General features: G+C 41.0%; 1 protein-coding gene across 1 annotated transcript in view; it reads right to left on the bottom strand.

The window, feature by feature from the left end:
* CMTR1 (cap methyltransferase 1) overlaps positions 1–22,383 on the bottom strand; it is a 50,403-nt gene that overhangs the window by 14,133 nt on the left and 13,887 nt on the right. The window contains exons 4-17 of the mRNA XM_054977994.1: positions 20,688–20,846; positions 20,305–20,397; positions 16,294–16,365; positions 15,745–15,839; positions 15,592–15,664; positions 15,204–15,402; positions 14,465–14,583; positions 13,682–13,778; positions 12,455–12,587; positions 10,222–10,401; positions 7,700–7,756; positions 6,810–6,867; positions 4,332–4,400; positions 2,054–2,185 (exon numbers count right to left, since the gene is read on the bottom strand). Coding sequence (XP_054833969.1) covers positions 2,054–2,185; positions 4,332–4,400; positions 6,810–6,867; positions 7,700–7,756; positions 10,222–10,401; positions 12,455–12,587; positions 13,682–13,778; positions 14,465–14,583; positions 15,204–15,402; positions 15,592–15,664; positions 15,745–15,839; positions 16,294–16,365; positions 20,305–20,397; positions 20,688–20,846 — 1,536 coding nt within the window. The remainder of the gene's footprint in view (positions 1–2,053; positions 2,186–4,331; positions 4,401–6,809; positions 6,868–7,699; positions 7,757–10,221; positions 10,402–12,454; positions 12,588–13,681; positions 13,779–14,464; positions 14,584–15,203; positions 15,403–15,591; positions 15,665–15,744; positions 15,840–16,293; positions 16,366–20,304; positions 20,398–20,687; positions 20,847–22,383) is intronic.

The raw sequence follows: 22,383 nt of genomic DNA, 5'->3' as shown, positions 1-22,383 counted from the left end.
AATTGACCCCACCACTTTTAAAGCACAAGACGCAGTTTATTTTAAAGAAAGCAATTCTTTTTAACTTTTATAAATACTGAACCTGCCACCATGTGTGACTTGCCTGCCGCTGCCACCATTAAAAGTGGTGGAGTCAATTTTACCCCATTTAAATTTCAGTGAGGATTTGATATTTTCAATGAGGGGTATTTTTTACCCCGATTCCAGATTTTACACTTCTTTGTCCTGCATTGCTGAAGTACAAAGGGAAAAATAGGCACATAACAGACCCTTGCAATGGAAAGGGGCATTCCATTCCTGCCAGTTAAAGGGTTAACAAAGAGAAGAGAAAATATCAGCATTCTTTCTGCCAGCCTTCTTGTAACCTGTCCTAAGTTTGCACCTGTTGGAGCCTCACAATTAAGAGCTCTTCCTGAATCCCAAAGGGAAACAAACAATCAGCTCAGTGGACAGATGGCTATGGGTTATCTAAAGGTCCAGGCTGAATCGCTCCTTCAAGTCTGGAAAATGTGAAGAGGTTCATATGATGTCTGCAAACATGTCCAGGCTTTTCTTGCAAGGGACTATAATGACTCCATTTTCCAAAATTGTGATACAGTTCAATTTGAGCTTTTCAATGTGGCTATGGGCATAACAGAAGTTTTGATAGAGCATAACAATGGGAAACAATCAGCTCAGTGGACAGACGGCTAGGGATCATCTAAAGTTCCAGTCTGAATGGCTCCTTCAAGTCTGGAAAATGTGAAGAGGTTTAAAGGATGCCTACAAACATGCCCAGGCTTGTCTTGCAGGGGGCTAGAATAACCTCATTTTCCAAAACTGCATTTGAGTTTTTTCATGTGGCTATGATATTTTTGCACAAGTATCTATGGATATAAATTATGGAAATTTTAGTTTTCACTGTTTGCTCCACCTTCCTATAAAATTGAGATAATAGGTGTTGGTCCATCTATTTATACATGGAAACAGTGCTAAAATCATTTTTCAATATTTGTTGGAGTCACTAGAACCCCCAAATACAATTATACCAAGTACTTCCACTTTCAAGCCAAGTCTGTTGGGAGCCACTTTTGATGAAACTCAAACTTAAAAAAGAAAGGAAGTATGGAGGGAAGAGAGGGACTTCAGGGCATTGGAGTTCATTGAGGAGAAAGCGTAACAGGAGATTAGTGTCTGTAGGAAGTTTTAAATGGGTAAACCAATTTTTTTCAATTACTTCTGGGGTCAAAATAACCCAATTTCCTTGGGAGGTACTGTTAATAAACACAGAACCTAAGTTAACTAAAATTGGATCCCAACTAGCTGAATCTGCCTTTCCCATGGAAACCCTTTGCTTCCTGCCAGCAAGAAAAGAGACAAAAAAATTAATGGAGAGAAATTAACGGAGAGCTGTCCCTTTCACCCCAAATGTAGCTGATTCACCAGGATATCACAGTAAATTTAGCATATGCTGATGACAGATCTAACCAGGGCTCATTTTGAGGAGGAATGCACAGGAACGCAGTTCCGGCAGTTCCCCAAAGAGGTCACATGTCAGGTGGCCCCGCCCACCTGACTCTCAGCCATTTTGGGCCCGTTTCAGCCTGGATTGGGGCCGAAACAGCCCAGATCGGGCCTCTAATGGGTAGTTGATCACTCTCCCGCTCATCAGCAGCCCGATCCTGACCATTTTGGGCCCCTTTTCAGCCATTTTCAGCCCCTTTTTGCCATTCTGGGCCCAATTTCAGCCCTGAATGGCCATGATTGGGTCCAAAACAGCCAGGATAGGTGATGCCAGGGGGTGTGGCATAAGCAAATCAGCTATGCTAACGACACACTTCCAGCGATGGCAAGGGGTGTGGCATATGCTAATGAGTTATGCTAATGAGTTATGCTAATGAGTTCCTCCAGCTCTTTTTCTGTGAAATGACCCCTGGATCTAACTATCAGCAGTAATGTATTGCCCATATCCAGCTGTGGTTGTTGATCATCCCCTATACCCAGCAATATTGATTCAGTCCCAAATCTTGATCTGAAGCTAGACTGAAGTAGGACATGGGCTATCATGACTTACCCCTAGACCTAGAAGGAACTTCTGTTCACTTCCTGATACCATACATCTGTAATCCAACACTGAGCGGATCTTCTCCAAGGTTTTTGAGTTGAGAGGAGTTGGTTTGTAACTGAAGATCTCTATATCAGCACCCTGCAACAAGTGAGGAGAGAGGACTGTGATGCTATACAGGTCTACTTCACTGACTGGCATTAATTTTATTTATTTACTTAATTTATGCCCCACCCTTCTCTCCTATGGGGATCCAAACCAGCTTGTATCATTCTCATCTCCTCCATTTTATCCTCATAATGATTCTGTAAGGTAGACTAGGCTGAGAGTGTGACTGGCCGAAGGGCACCCAGCAAGCTTCCAGGCCAGAGTGAAGGTTCAAAACTGGGTCATCAAGATTACAGAGCCAGTGGACTGAGAAATTCCTAAGGAATATTACATGATTAAATGTGAACTGAAGGCAGAAATTAAACATTGTTAAGATTAGAAATATGAGATCTATGTGGGATAAATTAACATATGCCGCCAGACAGAAAGATTACCACCTCTACTGGGGGGCTATTTGGATATGTTACAGCTTACTCCCCATTAAATTGTAACATTACAGCTTTGAAGTGGGAACAACATGTTGTAGCTCTCTTTTCAATTGCTATGCAAAAAGTTAGTGCTGCTACAACTACAGTCAAGTTACCAGGCGCAGGAGATTCTCTAAATCTTCAGCTTTTATTTTTTTAAAAAGTCAGTCTCTAACTCGGTCCATTTGTGGACATATGCCTCTAGAAGGGGCTAGAAACTCACTTTAAAGCTAAGAATTCAGAGAATCTGTTGCATGTATGGTTACAATGGTAGGTTGCTATAATACTACGAAAATGACAATTAAAAAAAATAAATTAAAATTTTAAAAATTGCAAATAACTAGAGCTCCAAGGAAGGGGCCCTAAGAGGGCCACTTCTGGCACCAGAAAAAACAGCATGGTTTGAAAAGCACATAATCACTGCTACTCTGGGCTCCTTCCCATCAGTTTGCCTTGCTGGTGCCTGCCTCCACCTTGTAGCCCTGGGCAGGGCTTGCCAGTTTGGACTATGGGGAGGGAGCCTTAGCTATTGGTGGTGGAGCTGCCCCCCTTTTAGGTTTCCCCATACAAAGACTTCTCCATGTGTTCATTTTTGATCTTTTTTTAAAAAATTCAACCATTATATTGCTATGGCACCTGAATTTTAATGTGTTAATGTGTTAATAAGGTTTTTATTGTATTTTAACAGTGTATTTGTTGGAAGCCGCCCTGAGCCTGCTTGTGAGAAGGGCAGGGTATACGTTGAATAAAATAAATAAATAAATAAATAAATATAACATTATAAGCATGTGAATTTTTTTTAAAAGGCCTGGGTGTTTGTAACATCACTGACAATATCACTGATGACAACAGCACATTCACTTGAAAATCATGATTATTTAAGGCATGTGCAGAACAAACTAAACCTATTCCACAACTGTTCAAATGCAACGGGAGCGCACATGTATTGAAGAACCCTATCGAAACTGATTCCAATGCTGGGGATTCACTGCTAAGAAAAACTGGAATATGTCGAGTATGTGGAAAAGCCCAAAGACTTAAAATTGTATGGTTTGGGGTTGACTAAAGAATCACTGTACAAAATTTGTCCTATTCTATGAAAATATGGGCTGTAATAATGTCCTGTATGTCATTTTCTTTGACATCCTGTAACCCTTTTCATTGACTGATGTACTAGGATGAATGATATAAATTGAGATATGACTTTAGGTAGTTAACTATTGTTTGTTCTGCTTTTGCATGGCGTGTGAGCCATAACAGACTGACTGACTCAAACCTCAGTCTTCAAGACCCTAGTCCAACCTGCTAACCACTACATTAGGTCTCATACATAACCCACTTCAGAACTCCAGGGACTGAGGAAGTGCCATTTTCACCCTGCAGCAGCTTGTTGCCATTTTAACTACATAAGAAGCAATGCTAGCACAACAAAGCTTCCTGTAACACTCATTCTTTCAAACAGGAGGTATATGAAAAGATTCCTGTGGGGGGGATTTAGGGAGGGTTCATCTCTCACACCAACATACTTCACCAAAATATCATAGTATAATCTTATAAAAGGGAACTTCAGTGAACAACCAATTGCTGAATACAACTACAAGCTAAGATAAAGTTTTGGGTGGAGGGAGTGTTCGCATCTTTGTTTTATATGTTTCCCAGACAAGGGGCACGCATTTTGTCTGGGCACACAGAATAAAAGTGAAAAGTCTCACCTGAATCAATTCAAAGAACTTGGATTTGAGATCAGAAGAAGATGGAGCAACTCGGGCCTGGTCTGGAATCTAAAGCAACCAGAAAGCTGATTAATCCAGATGGATCTGGCTCTCACTTTACATTTATTCTGTCACACTTCATCTTTTGCTGTTAGCACCATGGATGGATAAATGGTACATATGGGAAAGGGAAAAGAATACCATCGCAAACTCAGGTTAAAAGATTATTAGAAAGAACAAAGCTCAGAAGTCTGACTTTGCCTTCAGGCTATTGTCTGATCGAAATTTCCTAGTACCATGGGGGTTTCCCAGTATTTTTGTCTTCCCACTCTTCCTTATGAATGATAGAATCCCACAAGCAACTCAAAAAAAGTCGTGGGTTTTCAAGTGTTATTACGATCTACCTGTGCAGCTTTTTACATGCCTGTAAAGTGTCCAGCTGGTTTTGGCAGTTCACTTAAATATGAATAATGGAAACATCAGTTCCTTTTCTCAAAAATAAAATACTTTTTCCGTGCAGGACGTAATTAGCCTATAAACTACAATGCCATAAAAAATCCTTACAAACCAAGAAGGATCCAGCAGGGAAAACAAGATGCAGCTGAACTGGTTTTCTTTTCCTAAGCTCTCAGTGGTAAAGTCCATTGTAGAGCCTAGTCCCATCTACACAGTGGTTTCACCAAGTGGTTAGGAAAAGTTTTGCTTAGGTCAACAAATGGACTATCTAAAAGGCTCAAAATGTCAATGTTATTCTCTGAAAGAATGCAAATACAGTCTGGAGACAGTATAATTATGGAAATATTGTGTCATTCCCTTTTACTCTGAGTTAATTGTTTTAATTCCATTTTACTCATGAAAGATGAGTTTCACATTCTTGAAATGTTCTCTAGGTTCAACTGCATACCCAAGCCAAAGAATTGTTCCCATCCTGGTGTATTCTGGGAAATACAGTTTTACATTCCTTGCCAGACGTCCCTGGAAATATCACTCCCCAGATGTGACAAGCACTCTGGATACTGCTGAACTAGTGCCTGAGTCACTTCAATGGTTGTGGAAGGAAGAAGGGCAAGGAGAATCTTCCCTCCAGCTACCCATAATAGAGGAGAAGGGACATAAGGAGACACTTTCTCTCTTTGCATCAGCTTGTAAGTTGGATCAGGAAGCACTGGGAATCCTGTGGGCATCAGAATGCCCACAGAATGCTACTACTAAGAGAAGGGAAGCATGGTGGCCACTTTAAAAAGCTAAGGGCTGCTACTGAGCTCTCGAGACGTTATGACTCTAAAGCTTGATACCTAACCAATTTATTAATCAAGCAGAAGTCAAAATCAGTTATTTCTTTGCTCAAGTAAATAATTGTCAGAATTAGCAATAACCAAACATGTCACCTTATCCCACTGTGAAAGGTGAAATATGAAACAGAATTTATATGTATGAATAGCAGTCATATTTTTAAAGGCCTCCATATCAAGAAGCAGACTTGGGAAAGTATGACTAGATGTTAAAATGTGATCTCTCTCTATTTCATATCAGTTGCTATATCAAAGTTTAATTACACATAGACATTCTATGTGCAAATTATGGCTAACCAAATTATCATATAAACTCATGCAATGCAGGAATATCAATTTGAAAGTGAACATGAACAATAAAAATAGATGGCAAAAGCCTCAAACTTCTTTAATTAACTCCTCAAATGCTTTATTTCATGGAAGAGGAGGGAGAGTCAAGGACAGGAAGGAAGACTCCACCCTGAATACAGAGGAAATGAGAGTTTGCAAGAAATACATGTTGCAGCGTTTATCAATTAATGAAATCATATCGAGACAAGAAAATGCTTGATTAAAAACCCACTGAAATAAGCTGATTCATGTTCTGAGCAAAGATTGCAAAGATGAGTAACTGAATGGCCCAATTACACCTTCTTTTTCATATACCTACTGTGCCCTATGAGTCCGGGAGTCGGTGTACAAAATATGGATAACATGCCTGCCTTATGTTAGCTATACTTAAATGGAAACATACTTTTACAGCTAACTTAGTCCTAATGAAGATTTCCATCCTTGAAATCACTATAATTAACATTTTTGGTTCAGGTAATCCTGACCTTTGAAAAGTGGACGGCAGACTGGAGAGTTTTTCTCCCCCTCATATAATACTAGATCTTCAAGTCAGCTAACACAATTGATGGACAGCAAATTCAGAAGAGACAACAGGAAGTTCTATTTCACACAATGTATAACTGTCTTTCAGAACTCACTACTACACAATGTACTGATGCCCACTAGTTCAGTTAGTCAAATTCATGGAGGCTAGGTCTACTGGTAGCAAAGAAAACATGTACTCTGACAAAGAATACATTTTGCCATTGTTTAGGATGCAAGACCTCCTCATATAAGTCAGGCCTTACATGTATTTTAAAAAGAGGAGCTGCAAGGCAGACGTTGCTGCAGTTCACTCCTACATGGTCCTACTCACCCCCCAGAGCCGGAGGCATTCTTTTCGGATGTCAGCCTGTCGAGGTTCACTCAGGGTGCTAGAAGATATTTTTTAAAAATCTGCTAAATGCTGCAACATTAATATAATTCCAGACCATGAACCACCCCTGCAAAGATAGATTCTCGCATTCCATTTACACATCAATTTCTGCACAAAACAGACTACAAAAATGAGTTTCCTTCCTCACAGACAGGCATTGCTTTCATGTTTTAAAAAGACCCCCTCCCATAACAAATGAAATAATGAAAATTTAAGAGAATTAGAATATTACATTATAGATTCGAACATGAAATATATTGGCCACAATCAAAAAGAAGACAAAATCAGTATTAGTCATGAGTATCTTTTCCCACTGATTTCAACAACTAAGCACATCTCATTCTCTGCTGCTGAATGGAGCCATTGTTATGCAAGTCCCCCCATACTTAATTTTGGGGGACATGTGTCTCCCCATAAAAATTATTTATTTATTTGCTAATCCACCTTTCTCGCTGAGATCCAAGGTGGATCACACAGTACAAGTCAATATAATCAACAGCTCGAACATGCAACAAACAAAAATACAATATGATCAGCAAGCTGCCTTACACTAAATACTTTACTGTGACTGGTAGCAGCTCTCCAGGGTCTCTGGTTAGGGTCTTTCACATCACCTACTCCCTTATCTTTATAACTGGAGATGCTAAAGTTGAACTTGGGACCTCTATGGCAAAACAGATTATTTACCACTGAGCTATGGCCCCTCCATCTTCAAAAGGAATGCTCCATTTGGTGAGTCTGATTTTGTAATATCTCAAAGAATAGCACACACTCAGTTCATTCCTTGCTCAAAGAAGCATACTTTAATAAGCAAAAACAAAGATACTCACGTGTCTTGAACAAAGGCACGAATTTTGGCTAGCGCTTTGATCTGAGCATTACATATCCTGGAAGAAGAAACAATTCTCAGTTTTAGAATGGATTATCTACCACCAAGACGTGACATGCTGTTTGAAGGTCTTGTAAACCAAAGCTACGTCAAAAATAAGCAAGGAGCACAATAACTAGTATACTATAACCTATTACACTCTAAGAGTATTGTCAAAGAAATAAGAAGCACGTTATTTATACTCTTTCTTCAGAGTAACAGTTTAAAAAAACAAACAAAAAACTAAAGTGGGAGAAAAAGGAAAGAATCCCACACTGAGAAGTACTTGATTATTTACCTATTCCAAACTTGCCCACTAACAAGAAACTGTCATTAACTGCCACATGGACCAGTGCTTTCTTGCCCACAGATTCACAACATAAAGGCTCTGAAAGCAAGACTCTGGTGAGGCTCCTGATTAAGAAAAGCCACTCCCAAGAAGGCTGCCACAACCACATGCCTGTAGCCCCATTAGCTGCCACCCCCCACGTGGATCCTGCTTCTTCTTATCGCTCTTGAACTCACCTTTCAGGTTTTCTTTAACGTTCAGAATTAAATATTTGTTGTTCAGTACATTCTTTTTTTAAAAAAATATTTTTATCTAAATTCAAACAATTTAACATGCAAGTAAACACAAAGTGATATTGATACAGTAGATATAGAACATAAACTAAACTATATACAACAAGTCTGATATACTAACATCGTATACTGTATCTTGTATGCTATTAACTATTCTAGATAACATACTGGCATTGTGAGTTAAGATTAAGATTGGAGGGAGTTTTTTTCTCTATTGTTTATATCAGTATGTTTTGTATTTTGTTATTAAAATTCAATATTTATGAATGACTGATATGATTTTGCTGGTTGTGAATCACTGCTAGAAAGATGGGTACCACTTCTCTAAGAAGTCTGATGAATTGGGATAGTTTGCTGATTGTTGTAATCTATCCACTACCTTCTCCATTATGAGATGTTTCCATATCTTAGTAAACCAGATGCTTAAACTAGGTGGTTGTTGGGACTTCCATCTTGATGCTATGGCGGTCTTGGAAGCTACTAGAAGGGATGAGATCAAGTCTTGTCTTATCGGTCGAGGTGGAAGGTTTTGCCAGTGTCCAGAAAAATAAGTTCTGGTTTGAAAGGTATGGTGTAGCTTGTTATTAGACTGATATGATGTAAGACTTTTCCCCAGAATTCTTCTATTTACTCACATTGACATCAGCAACATCCAAATGAGCCTACTTCTCCACATTTTTTCCAACTCAGTGGTGATTTAGCCAAGGAAATTCTGGATAATTTGGGGGGAGTAAGGTGCCACTGATGAATTATTTTATAGGCCTGCAATCTTGTGCTGATGACTGGATAGTTAAGTAGCTTTGATGCCCAGGTCCTTTCCCATTCTTCATTTGATACTGTAATTTTGCAGTCATGCTGCCATTTTAAGTATAATGATATGTTCTTTGTTTTATTTGCCTGGATAAGAATATTGTAGATTTTAGCAATTGATCCTTTCCGAGTAGGCCCTTCTGCATCTAGCAGTTCCTCGAATTCTCTTTTTGGTTTACTCATTATATCTTTTATTTTTTTCTGATTGGTGAAATGGGTTAATTGAAAATAACAATACCACGGAATTGCTTGATATAGTTTATTTCTAGCTCTATCTTTCCAATAAGGCCTTCTTTTGAAGCTATGTTTATTAGTCATAGATTCTTTTGCAAGTTAAGCGAGGTATATTCTCTGGGGAATTTTTCCTGTGATGATAATATCAAGTATCAGGATAATCTTGGAATTAGCTTATTTTTGTGTTTATCCCATGTTTTGATGATACTTGTGAAAAAGAGATTGTTTTTGCTTTCTTTGGGTCTGTGATTGTATTTGGACCATATTACATCTTGCGTCATCATGGGTTGGTGAAGAGATGGTAAGATCTTAACCCAATCAGTTTGTGCTTTATCTTGCAACAGATAAATAACATTTGATAACCTCAAAGCTGCATTGTATGTTTCAATATCTGAGTAGTTATTATCCTCCTTGCTGTTTCTTCTTTTTGATTGTGCCAAAAGCTAATCTTGGGTGTTTATATTGCCATAAGAAGCCATTAAGAGTAGACTGCCATTGTTTTATCAGACTTGGTGGAATGTATATTGGAAGTATTCTAAAGAGGAATGTGAATTTTGGAATTATAAAAGATTTAATTATATGGTACCTTTCATACCAGGATAAATTCAGTTTGTTCCATCTGTAAATGTCTGCCTTTATTTCCCTGAATTTTTGAAGATGATTAATTTTGGTTAGAAGTTTAGGTTGGTTAGGATAAAAAATCCCCAGATATGGTATTTGAGAGTTAGACCATTGAAATTTGTAATGCTGGTTGATCTGGTCCTTTATTTGATTTGTAATATTTAATGGTAACATTTCTGATTTGGTTTGATTAATTATTAATCCTGATATCTGTCCAAATGCAGCTAGTGAACTCACCTTTCATTTGACTGGACCACGTAATCATAGAACTCATGGTCACCCTTGATTACTTCCAGGGGGACAACGAGATTAACATCCTGGTCTGAGTTGCGCAGCTGGTTGAGTTTCATGTTCACCACAAAAAGATAGTCCTTCACCTCATCAATGCCAGACTTTAATCCTCTGCATACTACATACCTGCAGGGCAAGAGATACTATAGTTACTCACGTAACATGATGACCCCCTGATTTATTGTGAAGTGGGCTTTGTTTGGCAATGATTGCAGTGAAAAAAGTATGCTGGTTGTTGTGGATTTTCTGGGCTGTATTGCCGTGGTCTTGGCATTGTAGTTCCTGACGTTTCGCCAGCAGCTGTGACTGGCATCTTCAGAGGTGTAGCACCGAAAGACAGGGATCAAACGGTTTGACACTGAGAGATCCCTGTCTTTCGGTGCTACACCTCTGAAGATGCCAGTCACAGCTGCTGGCGAAACGTCAGGAACTACAATGCCGTGCTCGCTTCGGCAGCACATATACTAAAATAGGAACTACAATGCCAAGACCACGGCAATACAGCCCGGAAAATCCACAACAACCATCGTTCTCCGGCCGTGAAAGCCTTCGACAATATATAAAAAAGTATGTTGCTTGCGAATTCTTTTGATGTACCTATATTTAAAATATATCCAAAAGGCAGCAAAATAACAAGAAATTGTAGGAAGTTCCATTCATTTTCAAAGGTTGTGAGTTGTACTATACATTGCTTTGCTGTTGTTGCTTGTCTAAATTATATATTGTATGTTTCTTTTTCTTTCTGAGCTGCTCTGAGTTCCCATGGGGACAGAAGGGGGACAGAAATAAATAAAAGACCACACTGCTTTTCTCAGGGTCTGTTACCACAGCAACTGCTGACTAGGGGTGTGCACCGCCCGAAGCAGGAAAAAAATCCGGAATTACCAGATTCCCAAAGCGGCAAGCTGCTCACCTTACCCCACTTACCTGGCAGGCAGGGAGAGGGGAGGCCAATCAGCTGGGCAGCGGGGAAGCGCAGAGCTGGCTCCTGCAGGGCCTGTGCCGCCACCGCCACCGCCGCCAGCAGGGAAGCACAGAGCCGGCTACTGCGGGGACTGCGCCACCTCCACCGCTGCTGCAGCGGCCAGCTGGGCAGCGGGGATGTGCGGAGCCAGCTCCTGTGGGGCCCGCGCAGCCTCCTCTGCCACCGCAGCCATTTGAGGGGCACGAAAGGCCTTCTCTGCTGCTGCGTAGCCTTGCATGGTGGCGGGAAAGGCCAGAGCCGCCGTCTTCGGCCCTTCCTGCTGCTCAAATGGCATCTGCGGCAGTCATTTGAGGGACAGGAAGGGCCTTCTCCATCTCCTCCGCCGCCACGCAGCCCCGCAGGGCAGTGGGGAGGGCTGGAGCCGCCACCACTGCCACCACGCCATGTCCTCTGGGCCTGCAGCTCAGGGTGGCTGAGAAGGCTGGATCCAACGGCACGCAGCCCCACAGGGTGGTAAGGAAGGCTGGAGCCGCTGCCACCACCGCCACATTGCCTCCGTGGCTGCAGCGGCCTGTTGGGCAGCCAGGAAGGACAGAGCCGCCACTGCCACCTTCACCACTGCAGCAGCAGAGCCAAGGTAAGTGGGGTGGGTGGGGGGCTGGGGGTTGCGAGGTTTGGGGTGTTTAAATGGCCCTGCCGCTTGCAAGTGGCAGGAAAGGGGCCCTTTAAACTTCAGCTGTCAGGTGGGGAGATTCCCCCCCGCCTGCCAGCTGATAGTTTAAAGGGACCTGCCGCTTGCAAGAGGCAGGGAAAGGGCCCTTTAAACTCAGGCCCTGAAGCTTCCCGAAGCAACCTGAATGCTTCAGGGAAGCTTTGATTTGGGAATCCCAAATCTTTACACATCCGGTCCAACTCGGGTATTTTATCCAAATCAGAAACCCGAAGCACACTCCTCTACTGCTGACCATTTACAATCTGATGCGCCAACAGATTTTAAATCTTGTACAGCATTAAAGCTCTTTTGCTAACCTCTCACAAAACAGAGTGTTTTTAAAAAACAGAAGAGAAAGTAGGTAGGTGGTCAGCAGTCCTCTCAAATACTTTTTTACTCCTCTAGTCCTTAAATCAGTTCTTCCTTGTCTTTCAAGAGAGGTTCCAGGCATAGATTTAGCATAAGATCTACAAATACGAAAATCCCTTTATCCCAGCACTTAAAGAAATAGCTACTTCATCCCCGACCTATCTCAGTCTCACCTCTCAGAATTGGCAGGACGGCTGGTCACAGGTTTGAAGACTGACACACGTTCAAAGCAGCAGTAAAGCAAGTACACCAGGCCAACACTGAATGGTGTGAACAGGTCAAAGGTTTTGCAGACAAAATGCCCTCCTAGAGCAGAAAAAGAAGGTAGCAGCTCATAAAGAATGAGGCAAAAGGCACAGAATTTATTATTTAACAAATATATGTTCCTACCCTCCTCTAAGGCACACATGGAGTGGACTGGAGCTTACCATCCTTCATTCCTACAGCTAATAGGTTTGAGAGTGGGTGCCTCTTCCAAGGTTATGTACGCAATGTGGCTAAGCAGGAGTTTCAATACATATGATGCTGCCTTACACTGAGTCTGACCATTGGTCAAAGAGGATCAGCTCCTGTCCAGGGTCTCAGGTTTATCACACCAGGAAGGGTTACTACTAAAAGCAACACAATCAACTAGATAAACTGGAATGGAAAGAGAAACGGGATAGTCTTGGGGCTAGAAACCAGAGTAAAACGCTGGAGTGAGCACTGAAGAACAGGAGGGTAACAATACTAAGAATTTCTTAGGCACATAAATAAATGCTGGTGAAGCAAACATGGCTAAAAGGTAACAAGGGCATATTTCAGAAGAGCAAGACTGAAGAATGACAGTTTGATTCTAAACAGGCTTGCTCAGAGTAAGTCTCACAGAGTTCAGTAGAAGTTGCTGCCTGGGTAATATGCTTATAAAATTACCCAGTGCTCCAATCCTGGAAGCTCCAGACTTCAGAAGTTTAAGCAGAATACAAATGAACACATGAAGCTGCCTTATAGAGTCAGACCATCAGTCTATGAAAGTCTCTGTTGTCTACTATGCCTTGCAACAGGTCTTTGGAGTCTTAAGTGGAGGCCTTTCAAATCTACTACTACCTGATCCTTTTATCTTGAGATACTGGGGATTGAACCTGGGACTTTCTGCATTCAAGACAAATACTCTACCACTGAACCACAGCCCTTGTCTTCCCCATTCAAATATTTTCAAAAATCATTCAAGCAAGGTCGACAATCAGGCTCCTATTTAGTAAAGGATGCCTGCTAAAACGAATAGAACAGAAACCAGAACATGCAGACAACACAATCAAAACATTTTCAAAAGAGATACATCACGTGGATATAGAAAAGGCTGTAGAATACCCAGGTATGAAGCCACAATGAAGACAGAGAAAAAATGATGCTGTAGTCACCTGTTCGTATAACAGAGAGTCCTGTGAGGAACTGGCAAAGCATCAGCTGTTTGCTTAGAATCTCTTGGATGTTTTCCTGCCCCTCAACAGAGAAACCCTGAAAGCACGTAAAATGAACAATGGTCCTCAGAGCAAGTTTGCCCAGTATCACATTCTGTACAAACAAGAATTCTACCTTATCATTAAATTCCCTTTCGTATAACACTACCATCCTCACTTAAAATACACTCTACCAAGTTTAACAGTTAAAAGTTTTGTTAGTTGTAAATGCTTAGTGGAGTTTATGTCTTACTAATTACAAATGAAGGGTCTGTACCTAAAGCAAGTAACTGTAAGAGAATTAACCGTGTAATAATCAGAGTTCCTGAAAACTGTTGATTGTCAAAGACTTCTATAACTTCTTTACAAAGTTGTACTCTGTGAAAATGTATGTCATATGTATTTTTTCGTATTTCAGTACTAATAAAATTAATTCATTGACCTCCTTGTAAACAAAAATAAGTTGAACCCATGTATTTATTTAGGGTTATGGTTAGAGAGTTAATGGTGCAGGGTCACCCAACAAGCTTCCATGGCAAAGTACTGTAAGGATTTGAATCTGGGTCTCCCAAGTCCTAGTTAAGCATTCTAAACACTACACCATTTCCAGAGGTAAACTAACATTGATACTCTCTTTCTAATAATCTCAGTGAATTAATTAGTGAAGTGTCACAGAACACAGAAAGCAGGATTACTCGTCTTAAGAGGCTCAGCATGCAAAACAAAGAAAGAGGAGGAACCTACCCCATCAGCCATCAAGAAGTGCACCCCCTTGCGATCTGTGTTGTCCAGCACAAAATTCTGGAAGGCAGTGATGTTTTCAGGACGGGTGATGTCTCCATCTCCCTCAACTCCCCCTTCACCTATAGGTACAATTTATCACTGCAGTTACTTGCCACAGAATAATTTCTAAATATTTTCTACCACTTTTATTTTTAGCAGAAAAATCACTTTAATTCATAGAAAACATTCTAAGATGAAGGTCTGCATCTACTACTCTACTAAGCATAGTACCTATCTCTAGCCTTCCTCCATCTTCAAAGGCTCTTCGTCCAATGGAAGGGCCACAAGTCACAGGAAGGCTCCTTGGGAGGGAAGAACTTCCTCCAACCTAATGCTGAATGCTGCCCATTGTTTTGTAAAATGCATGCCACTTTTGTGATCCCAGAACTGTAAAGTTTTGCTATTTCTTGATAAGTTTATCTTCTTGACATTTTTCAGATGAAAATGTATCCACTAAGCAGTGTAGGAATGGGATAAAGTGGCCACAATCTGGGTAAGTGTGGCTCCTGCCCATCTAGCACTAGTCCTCATATGATATACTGTAAGGCAACGTCTATAATACCTTCAAGGTAGATCCCAAAAGCATTACGGGCATAACAAGACTATTGTTCAGAACTCAGAAGTCTTTCACCTGACTCTGAAAATGAAATAGAGGGGAGGGATATATATGCTTGGACATGTTTTTGCCTAATACACTTACCATAATAAGGTTCAAAGAGCTCACTGGAGGCAGCATAGAAATCCTCCAGTTTGAAATCATTTGGTCCTTTTAAGGTCATCCCAAAACCCTTGGCATGCCACTTCTTTCTCCAGAGGACATACTCTGAGAAGCCACCAGGACCAGCACATACATCTGCAAAGTACAAGAGTTCTGCACCATGTTCCTTGATCAGAGGCCTCTGCAAAAGGAGAAGGGAAGAGACTCAAGCACCCCACCAGAAGTCTCCCACCACCCAAGACACTGTTACATCACCCTAACTACATGCCTGACTAATGGACCAGTATTTTAAAAATGAGAAGTGAGGATTTCCTCGCCCAATTTTCCATTCAAAGGCACTGGTGATTTACAGATATAGAGAAACCCTCACCCCACGAGAATCCTTGGGATTTGTAAACATGTAGTCGAAGACATAGTCTATGTTTGCCATCTTCATCGCAGCTCTGTAAATGTAAGATGGACACCTGTTAAGAGCTTGCTCTCCACGGGTCTAAGGGCTGCAAATTAGAGAACCTCCATTAACCTGTTTAGAAAGAAGGCTCCTCGGATCATCTCATAAGGGTTGGATCTTGTACGAGCTCGGCGCATCTCCTCACCATCCAGCTCATCAAACAAGCTCTATAAGAAGAAGAAACAAGCCTGTTCTAATAAGGAAGAGCTAGCCAGACAGGATGCTTTCCAGCCCCATATAACTTATTTTGGCCTTAGTGAAGTTCATCAAGTGACACATGGAAAACAGGAACAGTCTGATTATCCCATAAGCTAGGTTCAACAAAAATTGTAATTAAAGTAGCAGAACAAAGATGTATGGACTAATGCTATAACAAACTTGATGGTGCAACCACAAAGGAAGCCAAAGTTATTTCTTTGGGACAAGACTGTTACTCCAGTCAGCAAGAAAAGAAAGGCTCATCTTTCAGCAGGATCTATACCACTTGGCCGGGCAATAAAACATTTTACAATGTTATGATTAAATGTCGATGCTGCTTTACTGCAAATGTCTGAAAACAGCCACCTCTCAGAGCCCCTCTATCTTTGGTTACGTTTCTACCCTTTAACTAATGAAATTCACCTTGCACTGCAACATATTGTGTAGGAGTTCTTCTCCACAAAATTCTGTTTCATCTTCGATCATTAGTTTCTTCTACATAACAAAGAAGACAAAATATTAATCAATAAACTGAACCTATTCCTCTCCTCATAGATAAGACATTTTCCTGAGCACAAAGCTCAAAAAACTGGCAATTCAGCACTTCCAAGTTAAAAAGAATCATCAACCTCCCCATATTTTTCCCAAAGGCACATGATCAGCAGTGGAAAAATAAGGGACGTACCACTGCCACCTTTCACCATGCCTGGAAAGCAAAGAGCAGCAAGGAAGAAAAGGAACATCTGCTCCTCAAGTCCTGCGGGCAGGCGCAAGCCCAACAGAGAAAACAGTAACTGCTCTCGAACTGAAGCTCAGTACTCCTTATTTATTTCATTAATGCCCCACCTTTCTCCCCTATGGGGACCCAAAGCAGCTTACATTGCTCTCCGAGCCCCCATTTTATTCTCACAATCCTGTGAGGTAGGTAAGCCTGACAGTGTCTTACTGGCCCAAGGTCACTGAGCAAGCTGCCGTGGCAGAATGGGGATTCAAATCTGGTTCTCCCAGATCCTAGTCCAACACTATACAACACTGCTCTATTTGTCAATAGGATAGGATGAGAGAGAATAATGGCGCAAGATCAACCAATGAGTTTCATGGTGAGTAGGGATATGAACCTGGGTCTTCCTAGTCCTAGCTCAACAGTATAACCCACTTTACCACAATGATGTGCCACTTGCTCCCTTTAATCCAGGGCTTCACATATGCATAAGCTAAGTTGGAAAGTAGTGTTCAGAGAACTCTCTCCAAGACAAATTCTCCTCCATCCAAGGATCCTCTAAACTATGAAGGGGCTTCTCTCCCACTTTCACAAAAAAGGGCACCCCACTAGTGGTAGATAACAACAACAACTGCACTTATATACCATGCTTCTAGATAGATAAAAGCCCCACTAGAGCACTGAACAAAGTCAATGCTGTTACTATCTTTACAATACTGTTGTTACTACCCTTACAATACTGAGGAGCTGGGGCCAAGAGGAGTGGCTTACCCAAGATCACCTACTGAGATCATGGTAGTAGTGGAATTCAAATAAGCAGAGTACGACTTCACAATCCAACCATTTAACCACTAACTACAGCAGCTCACTTATCATTGCTTATCATTACAAGCTAACCCCGTAGAAATAAAAGATCCGTGATTCAATAAACCATGGATAAGTTTTAAAGAGAAAAATAGGCAAAACATTACATTCTTGATTAGATCTCCAGATGTTTTTAATTAAAGCAACCACAGGGTGCTACAAATAAGATCAGAAGAGGGGCACTGGGATAACCCCCCCCCCGCTGTGTTCCAAAGTCTAAGTTGCCTGTTCTTGAAGCTGTTATTTAAATCCATCTTTGGCACAATTCCTCCATATCCCTTCACTTCCCTTCTTTATTTGGAAGTTATCTGACATTATGGACACACATTATGGGAAAACACACTTCCATCCAATCAGAAGGCTTGCTTCTTAACTCATCAGCATTTCCTTCCCATCTCCGAGCCTGAAAAAAATCAAACACTTTGCTTCCTATTATTTCTTTTCCCCATACCTGGACCTACAACAGCCCCAGAATGTGCGCTTGGTAACTGGGTCTGGGGCATTATGCTGTTGTGTATGCTGTCAGCTACCTTGCAGTGCTCAGTCCCGCTTTCTATGACATTTATTCAGGTTTCCTATTCTGACCCTAACACCCCTCTTGGAAATCCAAGCATTGTTGTTTGTGGAGGTCTGAGGTCCATTTGGATTATTAGCTGCCCAGAGGCTTAGAAACCACCCTAGATGACTTTCACATACCAAACCATACCAAGATAGATAATAGAACCTTCTGTCTTCCCCAGTTCTTCATCTCACTAACCTCCAAATTTCTCTCTTAATTTTACCCATTGTACAAACATGTACAGCTGTTGGGGATATTTGCATTTACTGTGAACATTCCAGTATACAATGCCACTTACGTACCTAACATTATTCTGACTGCAAGTGTGTATTTTATGTCCTCAGTAAAAGTCTCTTAAATGTTCCAGATCTCAGTGCTCTCTTCCAACTAGGATCTGTGTGCATGTCTCCTCAAGTCCTATGTAAACAAGGTGCTACAACATAAGCCTGAAGCTCCCTTTAATAATCTGAGAGGCAGCAGATAGTCTCTTTCTTCAACATGGCTCCCTAGACTGAATTTGGGCTCAATTGGAAAATAAGCCTCTTTCACACAGACATGTACTTAGTACACATGTCAGCTCAACTGCACACGGTAACCAAGTGCTGCAAACTGGGGGTCAAAATATTCAACTGTTTAGCACTTTTGCTTATTGAAATAGTCATATAGGGCTATGTCTTCAATATTGCTAATTAATGCCTGGACTTGTTGAACCATTTAGCTAACAAGAACAAACCTACTTTTCAAAAACAGAATGCCGGATACTGAAGCTGCTACCGTTGAGCAACTTGGGTCCCTTTTGCAGCAAATTTCAGCCACAAGCTAATTCTTTACATCAAAAATATTCAACCATGAAAATGCAGTGCAGACCTAATAAAAATCCTGTGAGGTTGATCATTAATGGACACCCAATACAGCCAACTGGAAACAGAGGATCCATGTTTTATGATATGGAAGACTGCCAGTGAGCTCATATTGTACCTCACAATGGCTCTCAGTTAAAAACTGCACTGCACTTCTCATCTGGAAGATAAATGCAAGAAGCAAGTTCTGGTCAATAATCCTTTTCAATAGAACAAGTAACAGCATGCAGGTCAATGAGGGGAGGATGGGTCTATCTCAGCACTGATTTTCAGCAGACTATCCAAGAACAGCTGCAGATCCTCATACCATGAGCAGAAGCAAGCCACAAAAACTAGCAGCTCGAGCAAAACTTGCAAAAGTGAGAACGTGAGCTCTGTATAAACAATTCTAAGTGTCGAAACAGAACACAAGCAGTTGCCAGCAGATAATTAAGAAAAACTGCTAGGATCCAAGAAAGATTTTTTTGGGTCTCTGCTGTTGTTTACCATTCTGGCTAAGCTGCTGCTTTTCAAACTGTATCAGCTGTAATACTTTATGCCAAATACTGACAGAGCATTATACAAAATGAGAGCAACATTGCAGATTTTGTGGCTTTGATCAGCTTATCAAAATACTCAAGCTTTCATTACATGGATGCTTACTAGCACTGTAATCTAAAACAGACTTGGGTTAGGAAGATAATGAACATGAAGTATTGCTCTGGACCCAGCTGTATACTACTCAAAGGAAGCTTCTTTTAATTCCAAAAGATAATATAAAAACAAAGAGCGATTACCTTTACAGGTATTTTTAAATAAGATGGCTACTGGTTTCCCGATTACTGCAAATCATTGTTGAGGGCTTTTAAGTTTAAATCCACGTGACCATGAAGCTCACTGTAAGCCTGGGTCAGTCACACACACTCAATCTAAGCCATCTCACAACTGCTTTGTTAAGATAAAATGAGGAGAGGAACTACATACACTAACCTTAAATTATTTCAAAGTTACTTTAAAAATGTGTTATGTTATTAGTTATCATTTTAATCGTATTTAATTAATATGATTTTGAGCAATGTTGACTTTATGTTGTAGTTCTACCTGAGGAACAGCACTCAGTACATCCTAGGATCCTCTGCAGAATGAGCAGACCTGCAGTGTTTAAACGTATTTTCCCTTTGCAGTAACCTCAGCCCCCCCAAAATTGGGTCCCTATGGGTCACCGGATCTTCAGGAACATCATGGAGGCTGAAGTAGGGAACTGCAGCAAGAGGCAGACAATCAGTGAAAATTGCCTCCTCTCTCTTCTGCAGGCAGCAAGGGAGCTAGGCACCAAGCTGAAGTTTCTCTGCAGAAATATGTAAAGAGCACATCAGGGCTCTGTCCCCACTCTTTTAGATTTTAAATGGTGTTGCCTTTAAATGCCTTCCTCTTGTTTCACAACCAAATACCTTTCCTATTGTCATCCAATCCTTCATTTCCTCAGCATCTGGAATTTCAGTAGTGCATTCTGGGAACCAGTCCACTTGCTCATAAGCATTAGCCTGCAAACACATGAAAGGAGAACTTGAGGGCCATTCACTCCAACAAGATTAACTTCCTAATGTTTAGAAGCCTGACCAAATAGTCTGTATCTTGAGAATTCAGAATAACATTTTCAAAAAGTATCTTAGATTCAAAGAAAGCAAAATACTTTACTTTCAATATTTTTCATTTTAGCCGGCGCCCTAGGAATCAGAAGCAGACTGCTCCTCTTACTCTGAAATTGAGGTTTTGCCACCAACCTTACACAAGCCAGTAGCAAGAGAGACATACCAGACCCCTCTACTACTACCTCTGGCTCATCCTTCCACTGGATGGTCAAATTTCCATCAAAGCCTTTCAGAGTCAGCCCCAAGCCTCTTCTTCCTTTCTGTTGGGAAGCTTCAACGATCTCTTGCCTCCCTTGGCCATACTTTCCAAGACCTTCACCTTCTCGAAATCCCATCTTGGCCTGTAAGGCAATGCACAAGAAGCATTTTCATACTGACAGCAAATTTACATACTTTTGTCCATGCTTAGGTTGAGGAGCAATTATGCAGCTTTGAACTACGGGGAATAAAGTATTGAGTGTACTTAACACATCTCACAGGAGATTTCTTTTACTCTCTGTCAAGCTCATTCCACTGATGATGAAACCAGATTTACAGAAATAAGATGTACTGTGTGTAAATGAGCCAACTGTGGAGAGTCAAGAAGCTATTCCCCACTACAGTCACCAGATTATTTAAAGTATAAGAACTTTGTATTGTTGACATCAGAAGCTTATAACAAAATAATGTATGTTCAGGCACTCTTTCTCCCTTTTCTTCTCTCAAATAGGAAAAAAACCCACAGCAGTTTAGGTGCACTGGAAAGCTGGTAAATAGATGTAATTCTGTCTTCAGTAATTGCATATATTTTTAAATTGTATTCATAGAATCACAGAATTATAAAGCTAGAAGGCTCCCCAAGGGCCATCTAGTCCAACCCCTTGCATAATACAGGAAATTCACAGGTTCCACCCCCCACCCCCCAATTCCTTCAGTGATCCTTGCTCAATGCCCAAAGGAAGGCAAAAAGCTTCCAGGATCCCTGGCCAAACTGGCCTGGAGGAAAAGTCGTTCCTGACTCCAAAACGGCAGCATTACCCTAGGAACATAAGGAAGGGCCATGAGAGTCCTTTATAGGATCAGCATTGCTGACAGAAGGCATCTAGCCTCTGCTGAAAAACAACCAAAGGAGGAGAGTTCACCCACCCACACTGAAAATGCCTGTTTCACTGAGGAACTGCTCTAACCATCAGAAAATTCTTCCTAGCGTTTAGCTGAAAACTCTTTTGGCTTGATTTTTTTAAGCCAGTTTGGTGTCGTGGTTAAAAGCGTGGGACTCTAATCTGGAGAACCAGGGTTGATTCCCCACTCCTCCACTTGAAGCCAGCTGGGTGACCTTGGGTAAGTCACAGCTCTCTTGGAGCTCTCTCAGCCCCACTCACCTCACAGGGTGTTTTGTTGGGGGGATAATAATAGCATACTTTGTAAACCACTCTGAGTGGGTGTTAAGTCATCCTGAAGGGCGGTATATAAACTGAATGTTGTTGTTGTTGTTATTTAACCCATTGATTCTGGTTTGACCCTCTTGTAGAGGCCATATTAATTAAATAACACCAGGTTCAGTGTACTATGCTTTAATATGTATTTCTCTCTGAAACTCATATATGGAGTTGTTTCCTTTTTGCATTTTCAGAATATTAGATCATTGCATTGTCAACAGGTGAACACGCTATCAAATGAAATAATTTCACCTTTAAATTCTGCCATTATTGAGCCAATCAAAAGCCAAGTGCCTTTCCTGCTCACTGACCACTGAAATTAATCTTCTTTGTTCTAAGACCTATAAATGATTTTGATACACTTGTTTGTGGACTCCATTTTGAATGGAAAACTGCAGCTGCTAATTAAAGTGCTGTAGCTTCTTTCACCTGGATTGAATGATTATTTTCCCACAACACT

This window comes from Eublepharis macularius, chromosome 1, assembly GCF_028583425.1.
Source record: "Eublepharis macularius isolate TG4126 chromosome 1, MPM_Emac_v1.0, whole genome shotgun sequence".
Taxonomy (NCBI): domain Eukaryota; kingdom Metazoa; phylum Chordata; class Lepidosauria; order Squamata; family Eublepharidae; genus Eublepharis; species Eublepharis macularius.
The sequence above is the reverse complement of the archived record's forward strand: the minus strand, read 5'-3'. Positions and strand labels throughout refer to the sequence as shown.